The sequence below is a fragment of the Anoplolepis gracilipes genome, chromosome 1, assembly GCF_047496725.1.
Source record: "Anoplolepis gracilipes chromosome 1, ASM4749672v1, whole genome shotgun sequence".
Classification (NCBI taxonomy): Eukaryota; Metazoa; Arthropoda; class Insecta; order Hymenoptera; family Formicidae; genus Anoplolepis; species Anoplolepis gracilipes.
In genome coordinates, this window is record NC_132970.1 from 460,564 (window position 1) to 482,644 (window position 22,081).

Here is a 22,081-nt window from a genome sequence, read left to right on the forward strand (position 1 = left end):
GCGTTGCCTTGATTTTTCTACAAAGTTCGAAAATGCGACAAAAAATCGCGATTAGATTATCAGAATTTGAGGTGCTGTCGCAATATTTTATTACGGTAAAATATGAGCTTTCGTCACGACTTACGCGGATAATAAGCTACAGATACTCAGATATTATATTTAGCCGACCAACTCATATCGGCCAGTCACGAGATTAATTATATTGTAAACCGAGCCAACTGCAGTTCGCGAACTACAAACTCGCGGACTCGTTTCCGTATTTGATATGATTTCGAAGTAATACGAATCCGGGCACCGGGTGAAGCCTCGTTGTTGAATCTAGGGTAGCAATGGGAATAGTTCGTAACGTTATAAGCTTTTGTTGGATGGCGTGAACTGTGAGCTAAACGCTCCTAACTCCAGTTACTAGTAACTAGTAATTAAGCGAGGCGCTGCTGTGTGAAACGACCCACCTACCTCTATCCCTCGCACCTTTCAACCATCCCAAAGGTTGCGGTGTGGAACGTGTCCGTGTGTCTCATCTCATCGTGGCATAAGTCAGTAAGAATGATATACGGAGATGTACAGTCACGGATTTTAGTTTTAATCACATAGATATATTTAGATTTATCTTTACAGTTACATCTTTCTTCATCCTTTTTAGAATAATATTTGATAATTGCTCGAGAGCATTTAGAACTTGTCGTTAAGAAGAATATATTATTATTTCAATCAAATAGTTTTTGTTTCGTTTTGAAAAAATTACTTGAAAGAGTACAAGTAATTTTAATTGAGGATTGTTTTTTCGTATACATATTACGTGATTATTTTTTCACACAATTATATACGCTTTTCGTGCAATTGTGTATTGCAAACACTGGATGTATAATATTTGGAGAAATATCTCAGTGGATATATATGTATCTAGGTCATCATGTTATATGTATTGAATTTAATGCGAATTTTGTTAAATATAGTTAGTTAATATAGTTAGCTCAATATTGTTATCCAGTAATGTATTTCAATAATCAGAGTAGTTAAAATTGCTAAAATATCAGAAAACATATAAAGAAAGAAGTATTTTGTCCATGTTTTTTTGGTAATTACAGAACATTTTAAAATTATTTCCGTAATTTGGTAGCTCTCAAATAATTATTACTTGAAATTAACCGAAAAATGAGTTTTATTCTTTTATGGCTCAAAAAACTTTGACTCACTTCTAATGATCTTGAAATTATCTATCTTTTAAATATTAAAGCACATGGCCAAATCTCTTTTAGTTTAAAATTCAAATATTTTCGGCCGCCTATTTTCATTCTCAATAAATTTTGTCTCTTATATCGAGATTATATAATATAATTAAAATAAGAAATTCAGATGTGATAACAGTCTCTCGCATGCAAATCGTAATATAATCCAAGAGATATAACGTCCACTGGTGCGAGTATTAATAACGCCTTAATTGGAAATTAGACTATGATATAGGCGTTCGACCTTCCTTTCCACGAGCGAGGGTCGCACAGTATATGCCACCAAAGTTAATTCCTTTAATTAATAATACAGCTTAGAGCGTAAGACTATAAAGCGACCAGCAAACGCAAATGGCCTTGTACAGTAACGAATTTGAACATTTTCCATTGTTTCGTTGATAAAAGACAATGTTTGCGTTTCCTGATGTATTATGTTTTTCTGTTTCCCAAGAGCAAGCGAAGAAAGCGACGTGCCAAGCGATTCGCAATAAAATGGAAAAACAGAGCGATTCTCGCGCGAATTGCACGTCACAATTTTAGGTTTATACCGTATCCAATTCAGAATGATGTAAGACCGTCTATTACGTGGCCTTTGCGAATCACGTGACGTTGGCAAATGCATGCAAGTCTTGGAGAACACGCAGCTCGGAACGCGAGCCTTATTCTGTCGTAAAAATGATTTAGGCCATATTGATTAAGAAATTACGCGAACCTCCTCTTCTCGTGCTTTTAGGTTACCTATTCGTCACTTTTAATCGTCCAGCACGTCATGTACAAGGGTGTAATAACTTGTATGAAAATGATTTATAAAAGCGGCTAGTGTGAATATAATTGTAAATATAAATTATATAACATATATATTGTGAGAAAATGAATATTAAATTAAAAACTAAAAATTAATATTGATATATTAAAATTATAACGTATAACGTATATAATAATTCAATTAATACAAAACTTTTTAGCAATTTTTAGAAAGCTCAAGATTTTTTTAACACGCATAAGGAAAGTGTTGAACATATATGTATATGTATATGAAGAATTACGAAAAATGTCTAAAATAATCAAACTATTGAAGTCTGATTCGGTATCCTATTTCTGTCAGGATACAGGAAGCGTCAATCGATTGAATGACGAGCTACTGTATTTTAGTTTAATTATGACAGACATTCGCATATGTATTTCGCGATATACTTTCACAGTTTTTATTCATTATATTTTATATAAAAGAGAGGGAAATGCTTTTTTAATCAAATAATTTTAATGCAAATAAATTTTACACATTGGTTTTATACGTTTAAAACAAAGTTTGTAATTCATTTATTAATCGGACGATTTATCATTTCGGTAATAAGCTAATAAAAATATTCTGGTACATATTGATGTATATAACGTATAAATATAACATCAGTGAGAATCCAAATATTTGGTTAATATAAAACGTGTATTTTGCAGCAAACATTTATCACGATATATATACCTTTGACGATTTCTTGTCTCCGCAAAAGCTCCCGGTACAATGTCGAAAAATTTTCGTTTCCGGTGCGCGCACGAGGGGAACCGACGCTGCACTTTCGAAAATTTCGTGCAATTTCGCGCGGTGGCGCGTACGACGGTGCCCTCTCGACGACAAGGTGGCACGGGCAAAAGCAGAGCACCGTGCCGGGGCGGCCGGAACGAGGGAATGGGGTGGTGGATCTCTCTCCCGCCGCTCGCTTCACGAGAGATGGTTCGCTCTACGCCCGTCGTCGGGGCGCTGCAGCCCGTCAGGACGTCAGTTCTCCATCGTATCGCGCCGCGGTCGGACCTGGATCCTTGGTCGCGCGTACACGCACACATATACACACACACACACATATACACATATATATATATATATATATATATATATATTATATACACACACGCATACACCACAGATTATATCCACATGCGCGCGCGCGCGCACCTCTGCGTGCGGACACCCTCGCCGGGCGAATCCTTCCAGTGAACGGCGGGACTGGTCGCGACTATGAGCGAATCGCGGCCACGATGATTACACTACTACTCGTTGACGATAAGCGGTAATTGAACGCGAGTGCTCCCCTCTCCCCCCCCCCTCCCCCGAGTTCGCGCGAGTGCCGGAATACTGGCTGGTGGCTGTCGAGGGTGAACGTCGAGAGTGACACGTTCGAGAGTGACGATTCGACTGATTAGTCGCGGGCCGAGGGTTCGGCGAGTTAGGCGAACGACAGGAAGAGGTAGAGGGAGATATTATAATCAAGGAGTGTGTTGTAAAGCGGTGACCCGGTGCGGTACCCGGCTATATGCGGAGATAATAGTGATAAACAGGATCGTAAGGCGGACGGGTAGTGGTAGTAGTGAGAGTCGAGGGCGACAAGTAGTGATAGACGGTAACGAGGCGGGCAGTAGCGGAGGACAATAGCGGCAAAAGCACAGACGATACTCTGCGAGCGAGTGTTCCGGTGATAGCCACTCGCGGTGGCTGGACCAGTCGACGGAGAGTTTCGGTGGATCAGCTGATGATACCGCGATCCACCGCGATATAAGGGCGACGATGGATCAACGTGGCGTGTATTTACCCTACGTACGGCATGTATCGCGACAACGGCGAACATGCGAGCGCGCTTAATCCATGCATATATATATATATATATGTAGGCATTATCGTCGCGGCTCGCCACCGATGAGGATTCAATTAAATCTCCCGCGAGGAAGGTCAAGTACGCCATGCGAACGACATACAGGGGGCTTTAGGAGGCCCGAGAGTTTTAATTAAAACTCGCCCGCGGGATTCTCATTATCGCGCCTCGTATTCGGGATTAATTAGCCGCAGCTCGGGAAGAGAAAGGAAGAGAAAGGGAAAGAGAAAAAGAGAGAGAGAGAGAGAGAGAGAGAGAGAGAGAGAGAGAGAGAGAGAGAGAGAGAGAGCGGCGGCGGCGACCGGGCGAAAGGGTGATATAGGAGGACGTGATTTTCCCGGTGGCGCTCGTATATCGTGCTCGTAATATCGCGCGACAAGTTTTGTGCGACGCGCCGCGAGCTCCTCGAGCCCGCTCTCGTCGCTCTCATGGACGAGCCTCTTCTCCGGTCGCGCCGCGGCTGGTTCGCGACTTACAATTAGCGATTGCGACGGTTTCTAACAGCAGCGCGCTTTCGCGGCCGAGCAGCTTTGCCGAGTGCTTTGATCGCCGCGAGTGAGAAGATACAAGTGGGGTCGTTTCGACAGACAGACGGAGAAAAGCAAAAGAGACAGGCATTATATATATTTTCGATGCGCTTCCGACGATGGTGTCCAAGTGAAACGATTCTCTATAATTAGCGATAGGTAAGAAATGATAAAATTCTCTATAGAAATTTATACATTGTTAGGTCGCATACATATACATGACGTTTATTTGCCTAAAAGGCAAATATAAACACGATGCACATATCTGTATCATTTTATTGAAATTAACAATTTTCTTCAAATTAATTTACGTGGCTTTCCAAAGCTTTTTTTTGAATCGTATAATATATATTTGCGCATATATATGACTGTAACGTAAATACGTTTACGATATCAATTCTCCGTTATATTTTGTATTATACATATATATATATATATATATAATTTAATTAATATATTTAATTAATTAAACTATAATGCATTGTAATCTACTAATGCTATTATATAACATTCGATCTTGTTGGAGCTCTCGTGGATTTGGCTGTTTTTCGCCGCATTGCAGCGTCAAAAGCTCCAGTGCGATATATTTAGTTGCTAGCTCGCGCGAATATATGTACCTTAGACTCATCAAATATTGGTAGCAGCTAATTACATCGATCGAACGCGCAATCATAATGCCATTAATTTCAAGTAAGTAATTTCGATTTGTCCGTGAAATGAAACGCTATTTTGTAGTGTATAATGTTTGCATTTTATAACACGATTGTCAGCATAACATCTTTTATGAAAAATGCAAAATTATTTTCTGCAAAAGCTTGTAAATTGTAAAAATGTAATTCGTGAATTAAATGAAAACAGAATACAATGCTGTGAACAGAACAATGAGTGTGCGAACGTTAGGCATTTTCTTTCTCTCTCTTTCTCTGTGTGTGGCAAATTTTATTGCGTATAGAATGCATCAAAATATGAAAAAACACTGGGTACACCGGGTTAGGTACATATATTTTAATTACTTTGATAAAGAGCGGGGATTTTTGCGGCCAACGATTCTAGAATATTACTGTATAAATTCATAGTGCGCAAAGTGCTTTTAGAAATTGCATTTCCCATAGTTAGAAATTGTCAAAAGTCACGATGCTACTTGGATTTTCATATCACGTAACATTATACGGTACTTTTTGGTGCCTGTAAAGATGCAGCTAAGTAGATTGTCTAAAAGACAAAGGTAAAGAGATAACCGCGGATTGGTGTGTCCGTTATCTCTAGGTGTTGCATTAATTATCTCCATTTTATAAGCATCCGCAGACGCTCGTAAGATAGCAAACAACAAAGTACCCGAACTAGTATCCCATTTACGTGGAGATAATGCAAATGAGACGTGGCGCGAGACGCTTCCGGAGGAGATGTGCGTCTAGGTGTTTAACGCGAATAAATACCGGGTCATTGTGTTTCAGTGTTTTGCTCTGCCAAAATTTCGCCCTCCGGGTTACTCTGGAGAGCGACCTTTATGAAACGAGCGTTTCATACTTTCACGATGTACGCTTTCCGCGTGGCAGGCAGTCTATCGTGCTGGCAAATCTCCCCGTTGCAATCGCGCGTGTTTTACCTCCTCTATGATCTTTACACACTCCAGTTGTGTCCATCAACGTTACATCAGATAACCCTAACAAAATACGCTTTCGCGTAGAATGCATTCGTGCCTCGCGCGCTCTCTGCGTTATTCAATCATACATTCACGATACCCGATTGCGCCCTTCCCCCTTTGGGTCTTATTAATAGCACTTACGCGCGTTTACATTGAGTTATTACCGGTTGTGGCTGCCGCCGCGCCGCGCCACGCCGGTTTGTCGTGAGATCGCGCCATCATTTTGCTCGTGGCAGTCCTTACCGGTGATCGATCGACATCTCGTGCGACCGTACGATAGCGATCCACGCCGTCGCATCGCGTCGTCCTTATTGTTCCTACCAATAATGACGTTAATGGACGCGGATGCCGTTTTACGCGATGGTCAATAATGTTGCTCGCCAATCGCCAATCGCTTTGTGAAAAGTGAAAAATGTGTTTATGCTGTGTGAATAAACGTTGGAGGACTCGCATCGCGTCCATCCATCTCACGAAAGCGTGTGCGCGAGGTTAAATTGGCCCAACGAGATATACGACCATAGACCTGAAGTATGGACTGCGCAACGCGATTCAAAAGTGAGACCTAGTGTAGAAAAAGAACAGCACGAATCTGCGCCCAATATCTGTCTTTTTCTAGTCAACAACGAAACATATGATAGATAGAGACAGAGGTAATCCGCGCCCACTCGCTATCTCGCTCTTTTTTTCGTGAAGTCTCTGTTTCACCTATGGCTAAAATAAGGATAGCGCAGTCCATACTTTATGCCACAGTGTCTTCTCGCTTTGGAAAAAAACGCGCTTCCACGCGAGGGCGCTAATTGCGAGCGTTATTTACCGCGCGCGTTCAGTTAGTTTTGCAGATTACGTCGGACGTTAGGTTGTTTACCCGGTTTAGGCATGAGGAAAGAGTGGCAGAGGGGCTAATTTAACTTTTCGTTTTAAATTATGGAGATGAGGCTCGTATTATGAAAGTTTGTAAAGTTGCGTCAGACACGCGTAATCCTGTTGTTTTGATGTCATCGTCGGTAGCAGCGGCGATCGTCGAAAAATTAAAAGTATCTCGATAAATGTGAGCCGTCGCGTCGGGCCAATAGGGGGAGAAGGAAGGAGGGATGGAAGTAGAAATTAAATTTAAAATTAATATACAAATGAATTGCATGCATACGAAAAGTAGTATACGTCATTTATTCTTGCTTGACCTATATATCGCTATTCCACTCGGAGGTTTGAATAATTTGCGTTTTTTCATAATTAACTGTTAATTAGAAAAAAATGTTTAAATACCACACATTACAGATATAGAAAATTTGTACTTTTTGAAACCGTTTTTGCCTTTGTCTTTGAATGTATATCAACATTTTTTTAATCTCACATTATGATATTCTTGAAAATACGAGTACATACTTTGCTACGTTATAATTAATGTTCCCTTTCTTAACTTTTCTTAGAAATTTTCTTATCTGCTGGAAATTTTCTTCAAAATTACTCCTATCTCTTCTTCAGCAGCTCAGCGTGCTTCATGCATTTTTTCGTTTCTGCAGAGTGGACGTTGCAGACAATACAAATAAAAAGATCTTATCTTCTCACTGCGCATAAACGAAAACTACACGACATTCCCGTTTAATCTGCTTTACTAGTACAAGTGCATTCGCAAGAAAGTGCGTTTGGTCTTTTATCTTGAAAAATGTGCTGGATATGATTTCATATTTTATAAGCGTTACGCGCACGTGTTTTCCCTCGCGCACAAACGAAGCAACAGTTGTTACCTTTTCCCTGCTTGTTCTTTTCTGTCGTAGTCTAATCAACATCATCAAGACACACGTTCCTTTCTTATTTGCTGAGAAACGTAACGAAGAATAGCTGCTCTACTAGCTGTGTATCGCGTTTATTCTGTTTTTAGATTATTGCTAAAATCTCGTAGTAAAGATTTTATAATACAGGATTATATATTTTATATATATATATATACATAGAGAGAAAAGAATAGTTTTTTTTCAATAATAATTTTATAAAATACATATATTGATTAATGCATTTTATGTACGTATATATGGATCCGTTTTTCTCGGCGAGATTTTTCGATATTAAGTTCGATATTCATATATGTATATATACTATATATATATATATATATATATATATATATATATATATATATATATATGTTTTTACATTCTCACATGCGCCGTGAAAGAATATGTATGAGAACTCGTCGCATAGGATTATAAAGTACGAATAAAATATGCGAACGCGAGACGAGCGATATCGTAATTTTATTACGAACCCGGGAAGCTGCGGCGAAAAATTCATTTTGTATTATTCATACTACTTATGTACGCGGCGCGAAGGCGCGCTGAAATTGTGCCCGAAAACGTATGGCTTGTGGGCGTCTCGCGATACCGTAGCAAAGCGGAATTTTCGGGTTTCCAAAGCACACGGTGTACGACGGTATAAAGTTCGCGCGCGCACAACCGGTGCATAAAGTAAAAGCGGACCGAGATGAAAGGAGCGGAGAGTCAGCGGGAAACGTGCGTCTGAAGGGTTGCCAGGATTGTGTGGAAGCTACGAGAGCAGCAGTCGGTGCGAATAGAGCGATAGATATCTATTTCGCTCGCTTACTCTCGGTGGACGTAAAAAGAAAGAAAGAAAAAAAGTCAAAAGCAGAAAAAAAGAAGAATCATTTATTTAGCTACCTAGTACCGCGTGTATATTCAAGCGATAGACAAAAGAGATACAGATAGTCTTTTAAAATTAATCCTCCACTGTATTGTTTGAATTTTGTCTACGCTAAAAATTATCTGTTTATAATTTACTAGATTAAGCTTTAAAACGTTACGTTACGTTACGTTTCGTCGATAATAAAAGTTATAAAAAGGCCAATTTTGTCCATCGCGAACTAATTAAACTACCAAAGTACCGTGTAATTTATTGTAGTTTTATTGCAAGTCATAGCTTACCAATTCGTTAATGTTTCATTAGATAAAATATTTAGCGAAAATAAACAGAATGGCGCGATGATTGTGTTTTTATACAAAGAGTCCGCGTATGATTTGTATAAATAATGGACCACGTCACAGAGTTGAAGATGACTCTGGATGAGAGACATGACGATCCATTCCGCTGACGTTTATACCGACGTAAGAGGAGGAGGTCGCGTCTTTCGCGGATCCGTCCAACGACGACGCTATCTCGACAAGACGAATGAGCAGCTTCCCGGGACCATCTCGCGGGACGGAGAACGCTCGAGGAAATCATCCGCATGTTCCGGGAAATTCTCGAATAAAATTTTCAACGGACCGCGTGCGACCTTACAGAGTGTTTCCAGGCTTCTCACGCTTTTCTTGGTATAAGGATTCTTGTGCCGTTTGTGGAGTAGATTTTTCCATATATATATATATATATTCTTTCATTTGTATATATATATATATATATATATATATATATATATACAAATGAAAGAATGTGATATTTTATTCTGATATTCAATGTAAATATTTCTTTTTAAGATATAGATTTGTCTTTAATCAAAATTACACCAATAGAGTTTTAAAGTTAAAGAATTAACAATCTAAATAAAAACCTAAAGAGCTCTATAATGCTGTTGGGATTTAATCTGTGTTCGAAAATTAGGAGAAAGTATTCAAATAAAATTTTTACTAGAGAAAAGACTTTATATTGTTCAAGAATTTAATATATGAACAAAAATTTAGAAAATTTGAAAAATTCTTTACATCTTTTCATAGTATCTTTTATCAGATTTTACTGCAACGTGGGTTACGGGAACGATTCGTTATATCGGTTCGATTCTTGGTTTCTGAACGCGATTCATTGCGTCAATCGTGTTAGAGCGATGAAATTGTCCTCGATATGAATAAGTGGTACCGTCATCGCAAATTCTTCTCACGTTTAGCTTTCCTGCGTACATGCAGTGAAAATCCTCAAATCGTTAGCTTGCAAACCCACGCGTTTCTAGTGATTATTTTTCTCCTGAAATAAACTTCCTCTTTTGCAATGATAAAATTTCTACGATATAGTTATACGATAACAACAATATTACAATTATTATAAATAATAATCAGAATGAATATCCATGTTTGTTGCAAAGATACGATACCTTTATCTTTTTTTTCCTGTGTTATTGTAGATAGCCGGAGAGAAAAAATATTTTATATTCACGAGACTTTGTAATCCTCTCTGTTGCTGGTAAGCTAAATAGAATATTATTTCTCAAGATATATATCTCGTAGACGCTTCTACAAAAAAAGAATATTGCAATCTTCGAGCTGCGTACAAAAGGGTAAAAGGTTTTTTTTTTTTCTCGATACATGTATAATCATGTATAACATAATAAAGCAATTTGCTTAAAAAGATAATGTTTTTATTTAAAATCACTGTATAAAAAAATACTGAAGAAAATAAAAATTGAAAGCTACATATTTATGTTTCCAGTTACAACAATTTTTTAGACGCCTGCGTAATTGAATAAATATCCACTGTTGTGGCTAAAAGGTATACTTACAGCACGCGAGATTATACAGTAACAAATAGCGACGTTAACACACTCGTTTCCTCGGGTTTCCTCGATTTTCCTCGGTTTTCCTCATCGGTGTTCCAGCAACGGCAACGCCGAGAACACGCGGCACTTAACCAGGTGTTTACGAAAGCGTCATCTTTGCGAGATAAATGCACGACCGAACTTGTAATATCTTGTGACACACCGGGCACGCGCGGCTTAACATAATACGTTCCTCTTCTTGATTCCAGAGCTCGTTCTAACGCACGCAAGACGCGTATTATGTGAGAGAAAGTTGCGACGAGGGAAACGAAGATGTCCGCCGTCAGCGTCGTCGCATGGCTGCTCGGTGCCGTCGCTTTGGCTGCAATTAATAATGGTGAGTCTTTAATTCGAATCGAAATCTTGATTGTGTCGATGATAATATGAGGATTTGCTATAAAAAGTCTGTAAACATCACTCTTTGAACAGTTAAGTTTAGGTTGAAAAATGCTACGTGTATTAAGATAATTTTTACATAATTATCTATTATGTAAATTAAATGGAAAAAGAATGTGCCGTTCATTCTTTTTTGAAATAAATGTATATAAAAATAATTTGAGAATTTTGGTTTTGACAATTGCCCAGGCTTTTTAAGTTAAAGATTCATTTTTTATCATCACCTGATTTAATTTTACCTTGGATTGAATATAATATAATTTAATATAATAATATAAATCATATAATGTGAAAAATAAATACCGATTTAGTACATTATTTGAATTTCTTAATTTCTTTGATTTTAATCACTTTGCTTTGACAAGTCCAATTTGTCTCATAGTCAGAGAAATAATTTTTTCAATAAAAAAATAGAAATTACACGTTTTCGAAAATTTTTGCTTGTTTGCTGGTTCTCTAGTATCAATCAAACTCATTGTCAGTAGATGAAGTCAAAATCTGAATAGTTTTTATTTATAATATTGCTTTCATATTGTTTCATATTCTTGCCGTGTTTTGTTGAAAATTTTATAAAAGAATTACTTACCGATTTTCAGAATCTCTCTCTAAAATATTACAATTATATTTAATAATAAATAACAACGCACAATAATAGTATTCAATTTATATATTTATATAAAGCACGAAACGCGGTTTTTATTATTTATCAAACCTGCCGTTATACAATACAATAACAATATGAAGAACAAACATATTTATACATATTTTTCGAAATATGTATAAAATAATCGGTTTTATAACGGTTATAATTTATCCGTTTGCTTTTGAGTTTTATTTTTATCTTTTGTCTTTTTTTTTTATATTACGAGCCGTATAAAATGTGAAATAACTCAGAGATATGGTCGAAATATACGGTTGAATTATGGCGATAGCGCGTTTGATGGATTCATGTTGCGCGTTGTTTATACAACGAGCATAGTAGTGTCTAAATGAAATATATCTGCGGTATTTTTTGAATGCGTTGCACTACAGATTTTAAGAATATTCAATAAATATCGTGAAAAAACAATATGAGATATACATATATATATATATATGTTTGCGAACGAATCATTGTAATTTATATATAAATAGTCAAGGAAGCATCTCTATTTTTCCGAGACGCAATATTACGCCAGTATCAAAAATATACGCTGATCGATACATGTAGTCTCACGAATGATTTGGATTTATTTATACCAAAATTGTATGATTCGCGGTAACCATGTTTAATCCAACTTTTTTTTTCAATTTTTTCCCTATCCGTGTATTACAAAAGTGGAATTTATATAGAAAAATATTACATCCCCAAATTACGGGAACGTTACTTAAGATAGATTCTTGGTGTAGCTTTAAAAAAATCTCTTATCCGTAGAGACACTGTCTCGAATCGTATCACGAAGAATTTCCATTTTCTCGACGCGCTGTTATCATCCGCGCGTTTCGATACAAGAATTCGCGACGTGGGTGCGTGGAATTTGAAAGTTAAATTTACAAATCTCTTTGCGCGAAAGGCTGGAAACGTGTTTCTCCGTTGATTGTCTGTTTCTTTTTTCTTTTTTCTTTTTTTTTTTTTTTTTTTCTTTATTATTATCTAATCCAAGTCGTGAAACGATATTTTTTTTCGCGAGAAAAAGTGGAACGATCTTCTCTGTTTGATCCTCCCAAGCGAATCATCGAGGGTAAAATTCGCGCGATAGCACAGGAAATTCGAGACTCGTCGGGGTTCGATTGTCGGCGGTACGGCATGGCACAATGATTTCGAATCAACGCGTGTCCGCGCGGATACGCATATCGAGTCTCTCGTGTGCGCGCGGCGTCTATTCAAGTATGATTGTCCGCTGATCCGCGACTCTCTCGCTCGCACGGACGAGAGAGCGAAAATATAGAGAGCCCGGCCGTTTCAATACCTGGGTGACCTACTCTCCTCGACAAGGAAAGTTTCATTACTCGCTTCCCATTTCGATACCGATCCAAGTCGAAATATCATCTATAAAAGAATGATCTTCTTAGGAAAAAAAAAAAAAAAAAAAAAAAAAAGACATTTATAAATAAGAAATGCTACAGGAGAATATAATTTTTCCGTTTATTTGTGAAAAAAAATGTCGGCTTAATTTTGATGAATATAATATTATTTATTTGAACAAATGACACTTTGCACATATGCTATACCGCAACAAAAAATTAGGCTAAAAAAATATCGAAATATCTCATTGTGAGAGAAAAATAGCGAAATATACATATAAGTTTCAGCGAATCCTGCAAAGATGATTCCCACTAGCTTTTTAACAAATTCGATACCGAGCCATCGCGCGCGTTTCTCTCTCGAGACTCAAGCGCGGCTTTCGAGAGCGTGCGCTCGTTAGATCGAAATCATTAAAACGGGGGATGTGTAGCAGGCAGTTACCCAGAGAGGTTCGCGCCCGCCCACCCACCCTCTCTCATACATACTTGCGTAAACAACATGTACCCCGGTGATACTTCTCGAGCTGCGGGCAATAAACACCCTTTTCCCGGGCCAACAATGCAGCGACACGGAGGGAAAAATTAACGAGAGACGCCCGTCCAAATTCAAACTCATTTCAACTCTCTTCACCACTTGCCCTTTCTCTACGCGAAATGTCGGGTGCGCGTAAATCGGAGTGTAGTCACACGAGCAGAGAGCTTGTAACAGGACCACGTTGCAAACGTATGTGTTGCTATATGTATACCGTATTCCGGTTGACACGGGGTTCCGATCGGCCGTTACGAGCAATTCCACGAGACAGCTAAACCTGTGAGCGAGCGAAGACCCGTAATTACGTCACCAATTTACCGAACGTTCGTTGACGAGGCGACCGCCGGATATGACATTAAAGACGACGTGGCGAGAGATTTATACGTTAAAGTCGCTCGCCGAGTTACTCTCGAAATCGTAAAGCAGGCGTAATGGAAGCGACGACACACTGATATATGCGACGAACGTACAGTGTAACGTCAATACGTCACGTTTAATAGAAAATTGTGTGTGTGCCCGAGTTAGATTCTATTCCCTTCTCTAGGTACATATATACGTTTTCTTGTCCCTTTTTCCCTCTTTCCCTTTTCAATGTTTTACGCACGACTGTCGTTTACGCTAATTATTTATGAATACCCTTAGAATTTTCTTACATCGAGCTGTCGCTGACCTGTCACATTTTCATTTTGTAAAATAGTTATTATATGGATGGCGTCATCCAATTAACGAGTAATTATCGTTGCTTATTATTGCTTGATGAGCGCCATACGGTTATATCGCGACGAACGTGTTGTCTAGTATTCCATTATCGATAAATATTAATTAATATAACGCGCGCGTGTACCGCGCGCGGATAATTAAATTGTTATAAATTGTCGTGAATGTTCGCGTACAGAGGATCTTCGAACGCGATGATAATTATACGCGTTATCGCGAGTCGCGCTAACCCTAATTTTTAACCCCACCACGGGGTCTCGTCAGATTGCGTAATCGAATGTACGATGCCGTTCATTCGAAGCTTGCGGACAATGATATTTCGCGCTCGCTCATTACGAGTTTTCACCGAGAACTCTGGCAATTAGAGTTCTTGATCTCTTACTGCGAGTACTAATTCGCGTTGCTGTTTGCGACAGAATTCCGTAAACTGTAGAAAGGAACTGGTCGGAGGGTGGTGGGTTGATTTAAGCCCTGCGGCTAGGTGGCGGAAATCTTTGATAAGGCACGGCTACCGCAAACGCTGATTGGTTGCCCGAGGCCTCGCGCCGATATGACGTTCAAACAATACGCTCCATGTTAACAATGCAATCGCGGCCGAGATAAAGATGTATAGATACAATCGATAACAATCCATGTCATCCATATCCTATTGGATCTATACCCTGGAGATCCTTTCGACAGTATCAATTTTATATTGATTGTGAGAGAAATAAATGGTTGTTGCATTTATCGTAATTTAATTATAATTTATAGTCATTTTTGCAAGCAACAATATTTTTATAGTTCGCTTAACTATATTATTCTTATCATAGCCTGTTTGTATGTTTATGCAACTATATACATATATATATATATATATATATATATATATATATATATATATGATGGTACATATCGTAATAATTGTGATTTATATATGGTTAGAGATACTATACATATAAATGTGGTGATAACGACCATAATTGAAAGAAGGAGGAACCTTGTTTGGCAAAACTATATGGTTATTTTTATATATTTAATATAGCAATAATAACTATAAAAATGAGAATAGCAAAACTATAATTAATTTATTGTGCAATTATAGTTGCAAATACCACCACACTTTTCCCTCATTGTCAGTAGGATTTCAACAATCAGAGGTGAAGTCCTGATGTTGATGAGGTCCTATGAGGTTTCTTTCGTTACTCTCATATGCGAGAATATATAGGATATAAAATATCTAAAGTTTAAAAACGGATTTTCTACCATATTTGAGTATGCAATAAATATGATATTATTCGATATAACGTTGCTGGTAATTCTATTTCCTCCGCTCGTTACGTGAGTAGACACGCGCACGCATTGAAGCAGATTACGCGTGCGACAACTCCACCTTAGTCAAATTTTACATAATTCTCTTTGATCGACGCTTCGCGGCGTTCTTTGGCATGATTAAATTAATTAATCACTTCTAACGCGCGCGTCTTTGTATCTGTCGCGTGTTGGTGAGCATACACTTTAGTTTCCACCATATCGGAAATTGGAAACTACTAGAACGTTGTAGAACCGCTCTCTCCGATATGGTTGGTATATATCGCGCGTTTATTTTAAAGTACGTACCTGTACCTATCTCTACGTTCGTTGATAAAGCTGCGAGATGTCTGGGTGTCAAGATATATCGTCGTTGCGTGCGATCGATGCTGCTATATTTTTCTTGGTGTATATACATTGCGGGCCTTGTTTTCCCGGGTATAATGAACCTCGTTTGTCGTTAAACTTCGTCTCTCGCGTATCTAAATATACACAGATCACTCTCGGCTAGTACCGGGCTCTCGGCGACGCTGATGTCGCGGCAGCGCGTTCGAGCATAAAAGTGTTGCCTGTGATGTACATAAACTGGCGCCTTCGGTATTGTTCTCTACGTCCAAGAGAGAAAGAGAAAGAGAGAGAGAGAGAGAGAGAGAGAGGGTGAGAGAGATGGCCAGGCGGTTATTATAAACGTCGAGCGAAGAAATATCGACGTAACTTGGATGCCGGTCGTCGGCGAAGAGCTGCCTTTTACCGTACTTACTTAACTAGGTGTCACGCGCCTTTCCATCGGCCGCTGGTTACCGTATATACGCCACTTTTCTCCAGGAAGAATTCGCGTCGTCAGCGTTATTTTAACGTCGGTAAACCCGGTTACTTTCTTCTTGTTTTTGAGTAAAAGATATTGGTCACGCGACGAGGATGATGGGATAACTCGAGAGAAAATAATTGAATCCGTCATTGTAGAGGAAGCATTGTGTCGTAACGGGAGAAATTTTTTTTTAGCGATAACAAGAGACCAAGGAAATGGCTTATTATTAATTGCCTCATAGAAACTCATAGAAACATGTTCCAAACGATATCCATTACGTGTCTTTGAGAATCACAATATTATTTTGGAAAAGGAACATTAATTTTGGGGGGATTTTTTTCGCATAATTTATACTCGTTTTGCAGTGATCGAACTGGTGCATGAAGTGCTCAATTGGGAAACGAAAAAATTTAGCATTTTTTTTTTTGCTTTATGAGAAAAAAACCTGTAACGGGCGAAAATACACGAAAACGGGCAGTAAATATAGAAGCATCGGAATAAGCGGTTTCTAGACATCGAGAAAAAAGATGGGCACAAAGTAGGGGGGTGATAAATTGCCAAGTAATACTTTTGCAACGAATGCGAAACTTCTCGATGTTTCTGAATTTATTTACACACGAAAACTATGCGCGAAAATGCTCGAAGTACAGAGTCGATATGTTCTTTTTTATATAAACTCGATGTAAACGGCGAGTTTTTCCTGTCGAGTTTTCAGACTACGAGGAAACGAGAGAAAAAATGGTACATAACGTTATAACGTTATAACATGCACTCTTTACCTTACGCTGACACGATTCTCCATTACGTGCCCGAATCTGTCCTTCTTACGCTAATAGAATGCGCTCGCATTGAATCGCTCTGGCGTATCGGGCTGCGTATCGACGAAGGAAATAGAGAAGCGTGTTGGAATAGGTTCGAAAATAGGCATCGATAACAAGTATTGTTGTTTTCCTATCACGTTACTCGAGCGGAATAGGAATCGATAATGAGAATAAGCTTGCATATTCGCAGCCTCCGCGCTCGGGTCGGATTTTCGCAAAAAAATCCTCACGTAGGAAGTATCAACTTTTGCAGGGGAGAGTATCCGTGGTGTATCATAGTCGACGGGCGATACGCTGATATACTTGGCGATGAGTTTATGAAACTTACTTTTAAGTGTCTTTCGGACCGGTGATATACGCGCGTGAAGATTAAGACCAAAGTTTTTCCTTAAAGCTGGGCAAAGTATGTAGTTACTGTCATGGATATCGTGGACAAATTTTAATAGCGTCGTATAAGAGCTTATAACTTGACATTTCTCAGTTCGTAAAGAAACGTGACGAAAAATGTTTCAATTTATTGAAAAATAAGCTTTATATATATATATATATATATATATATATATATATTTATTTATTTATATTTTGTACTTATTTATTTATTATATATTTATTGAATATTTATTTATATACTTTTTTTTTTTCGTAAAGTATTGTCAGTAACTCGCTACTCTTTCTTTTCTACACACAATAAACACACCCACACGTCTCTCTTTTATTTCTCTTTTTAATCCGTAAAGTCCACGTTGAGAAAATAATAAGCAATAAAATGTATAATAAAAAAAGTAGATGATGATGTAAATCTACGGTTATTTAAAGTTTTGCATCGATACTCAGATCACGATTTAAGCTTCGTTAGTGCTCTAATAAATCGAGTTGTTGTAGCATCGATTAATCAATGCATATACATGGAAGCTCGTTACACTTCGTGTCTATTCAAAACGCGATGTTAACAGCGTTCCATGCCGTGTAAACCGAAACGCGTGCAGTTACGGCAAAATTTCTGTTCGAAGCCATTAACGTGGTTCAGACGCCGATTCGGGCGAACCGGCGAAACGAGCACGTAAGTTCAAGGGGCACCTACGAGGCTAACGTTGAAATGGCTCGTAGTTTGCCCGAGTCACCTCGTAACTTCCAAGACATATGTTTCCGAAGTGAACGAGGGAGGGTCATTCTTTCCCCTCCCCTTCCCCTCTCTCCCCCTCCCCCTACTTTTATTCGCAAAGTTATTCTTTGATCCACTGAGACTTAGTAAGAAGATCACGGGAAATTCTTTAGTATCTCTGAAAAGCTTGGAATGGTAATGTACTAAGAGCTGTATAAAAAATTTTTCATCAAAATTATTGAAAAACGATTTATAAAACATTAATGTGCAATTTGATATTTTCTCTCTTTTTTTTTTTTTTTTTTTTTTTTTCTGTTATAATTTCTGAATTTTTTTTTGTAATATTTTATTGATAAGTCGCGAATTGATTAGATAATAATTTTAGTCTAATTGATTAGAAAACAATTTTTGATAACCATTAAAATTACGTTATATGGCATCTGCGGTGTCTTTTTCGATCCTTTTGTACGATCGATTCTTGTGATTATTGTTTCTCTCTCTCTCTCTCTCTCTCTCTCTCTCTCTCTCTCTCTCTCTCTCTCTCATCCTTTCTGTTCGGGATGTAACGCAATTCCAAGCGACCTGGATAGATATTGTTATTGAGAGAAAAAAAATTAGTTGGAATTATTTTTCAATTTACGATCCGTTGTCCCGATAAGCAATAACATTGGCTTGGGATAGACGGAATGCGGAGAACGAATACTTGGATGTACCCGCGTGGAGGAGAGCAAAATGCATTTCGGTTTAATGGAAAGAAAAAGATTCTCATCTTTGTTTGTAACTTGATCTTTCATTGTGCACGCGCGCACATGTGTCATGATTTACGAAGATATATTTCGAAAAATAAGCAGGGTAACGTGAAGAGGGGCGGAGACGGGGAGGCGGGGGAGGGGGGCAGGGGGAAATATCTCTTTGTTTTAAAGAGTAAATGCAGCAACTGCTAGTTCCGCGAAGATGCTTCAGTGTCAATATTATGTCTAAAGTAACGTTTAACTCGCTGTGTTTACTTTGGAAACAGCGTACGTACGGTCGGAAGAGGATGATGAATTTTTGAGAGGAGAATTTCTCCTTCAAGATTTTCTGCGAGACACTGGCGGCATTCATTTAACGTCGCGCGAGTTCGTTTCCATCGATCCGTGCAAGCACTTTACCACACTTGACCGAGAACAGCTTTTAACGGCCCATCACCTCGGATGGCTACTCATCGACACGGAAAGTATATTCGGAATACCTCTAATACGCTTTGAAGGAAAATCGATACATGCCGAACGGGGCGGAAGACAGAAAAAGAGATAGAGAGAGGAAGAGAGAAAGAGAGTCGCGCAACTACCCCCTCACTATCGGTTATCGGTGGTCGCGATCTCCTTTATTGAATTCACGGGGAATTCTATTTATACCGTAACGATGAAGGAGGAAAAGGAGGTGAGGGACGAGGGGAATTAATTGAGCGTCGATTCTGCTCGAGTCCATGGATTCGTTCTCTACCCTGGCAATACAAGTCGAAAGATAGATATATGTACGTATATACACATATAATGTACGAACCTAAATAGTTTTACGCAAAGAACACTACGATATCGATACTTTGTGTTTTTAATTATGTATATATTTTCTACAAATGACGCTTATGTAAACACGAGGACTTTCACTCTGTTTCGACGACGATGTTTCGTATCCATGGCGTTTGCCTGCACATCGATCGTCCGCTTCATGCATACGACGTTATTAACGAACGCGTGCGACTTGGTTGAAACTTTGAGGCCGTAGGCGAATTAGGACGTCCTGCTGTTTCCTAAACGCAACTATTTCCTTAGTTCTCGACAGCGGCGGACGCAAGGGACATTATTAGGCCTGAAGGGATAAAATTAAGTGGCTTTATCTCTTCTAACCGCAATAATCAGACGTAGTTAAGGGTTTGGGTTGGCCGATTTAGCTAAAGGTTTAGCGAGGGCGAATGAGAGAGTAACAGCGAGTGAGAGGGATGAAAGAAGAATCTGAACACGCAAGAGTAAAGAAGAAAGAAGGAGAGGGAGAATATAGAAATGGCGGAGGATGAAAGCTGTGAGAGCCGCAAGTTCCTTCCTCTCTCGTATTCCTGCAAACGTCTCGGAGTCTCCGGGGCATACGGCATACGTCGAAAGGAAAGAGAGAGAGAGAGAGGGAGAGAGAGAGGGAGGAAGGGAGACTAGGGGCGGCACAGGGGCGTCTTAATCTTCCCGGCGAATTTATGACCGAGTTGTTTAAGGGATGTTTAGTTGTGCTTAATCCGTAACTGCTGCATTCGCGTTTCCTAGTTTGCCTGTTTCTCGCTCCGAGTATCCACCCTGTATGCACTCTTGTTTCCCGCGCATACTCGTGTTGTTGTTCTCCATTTTTTTTAAGGTATGATATTTGCAAGCCAGCAAGCTTGTTCCGCCGTTGGTAGATGAAAATCAAATGCCTGGTGTATTTTGCACGCTACCGTACAGACGTCTCTTCCTTTCTTGTTGGTCTAATTCAACCTTTCTGTTTCCCTCTTTCATTCTTTCTTTCTTATTCTTTATGCATGCCCATTATTTAGCAGATATCTGGGCATAAAGTCGGTCGTAGTATATTCGTACTCGTGAAGCGGCAGGCGAGAGATGTAAACTAGGTTACATAAGAGGAGGAGTACTCTATTAAAATATCCGATATATATTTTCCGTGCGTATTGTAAGCGTAATATTTTAGCGTACGTTTCACCAGTTCTAAAGGAATTAGCTGTAATTAAAATCCGCTAATATGGTTATGGTACTTTATCGTACTTATTCGTTTTCCGGGTTTAATTATTTTTCAAATTAATTTTCGTTTTAATAAATGAATTGAATATTATTTCAACATTTTTTTTTTCTGATTTTCCAACAAGAATATTGCGTAATTGCATGAACAATTTTATTTTAAAATATTATAAAATATATTTATATTATGCGATTTATAGGTCAAGCCCGCGGCAGCCAGCCAATAGCCTAAGTCAATATTTTCTAAAATGTCATTGCAGCGAAATGCAAGTAATTAATCGATCACTGATGTATATTCGTGCTCTAATTTTCATTTAGCGAGGACCGCATTTGCGGTATCGAGTCTCTGTTAAGTACACCAAGTTAGCGAATTCTCTGGATGACATTTGCACCGTTCGTTCGCCAATACTGGTTTCGCTGACCATAGTGATCTCCAAAAGGGTCGTTTGCTACGAGTCCTCTGCTTTTGGTATTTGGTGAACTTCTTGGTGAAATTAAGATCTAAGGGAAACGAAACTTGTTCAAAACTTAATTAGCTAAACTAGTGAACTCAAAGCGCGACTGTTAAGCAAGGTATGTCGCTATCTTGTTTTTATCGACACTCGAAATCGATAAATGAGCACGGCCAAAGACGGTCATTTTCCAATCATGACGTACACTTGATAGGATTAAAGATATCACCAAAGCTGTTAATGTTCTCTTGTAAATCTTGTATTGACTTTTATCAATTTTATACTTATCTTTTAAAGTCTACGCGTTATAATTACCCAGTTATTATTAGAAAAGCTGATAGGACAGAATTGCCAATATCGTACCACATATTTTATATTATATTTTCTATTTTGACACGAATTTGTACGCAAATAAATATTAGGCCTTTTTAGTTTGATGTTTAAACGCCTACTCTTAGATACTTATTCTTTTGTTAAGAACAAATTAATTTGTTATAAATCTTTTCATGACATAGTGTAAAAAGTATGAGATTTAAGTAACCAGTTTTCTGAATCGTACCTCCTTGAAAAATGATAAAACGAATGTAATAAAACAAATATAGGTGAGAAAAGAAATCATTTACTAT

At 38.4% G+C, this 22,081-nt stretch overlaps 1 protein-coding gene across 4 annotated transcripts in view; it reads left to right on the forward strand.

Moving 5' to 3' along the window:
* The window catches only part of LOC140672971 (neurotrimin), a 380,463-nt gene that overhangs the window by 49,465 nt on the left and 308,917 nt on the right, over nt 1-22,081 (forward strand). For 3 of the 4 annotated variants that reach the window (XM_072905503.1, XM_072905519.1, XM_072905527.1), the window contains exons 1-2: nt 2,998-4,557; nt 10,787-10,914. In XM_072905503.1, the coding sequence (XP_072761604.1) occupies nt 10,851-10,914 (64 nt within the window). In that variant the 5' untranslated portion in view covers nt 2,998-4,557; nt 10,787-10,850. Of the gene's footprint in view, nt 1-2,997; nt 4,558-10,786; nt 10,915-22,081 lie in introns of those variants that run through there. The other variant, XM_072905510.1, reaches the window with a different exon arrangement.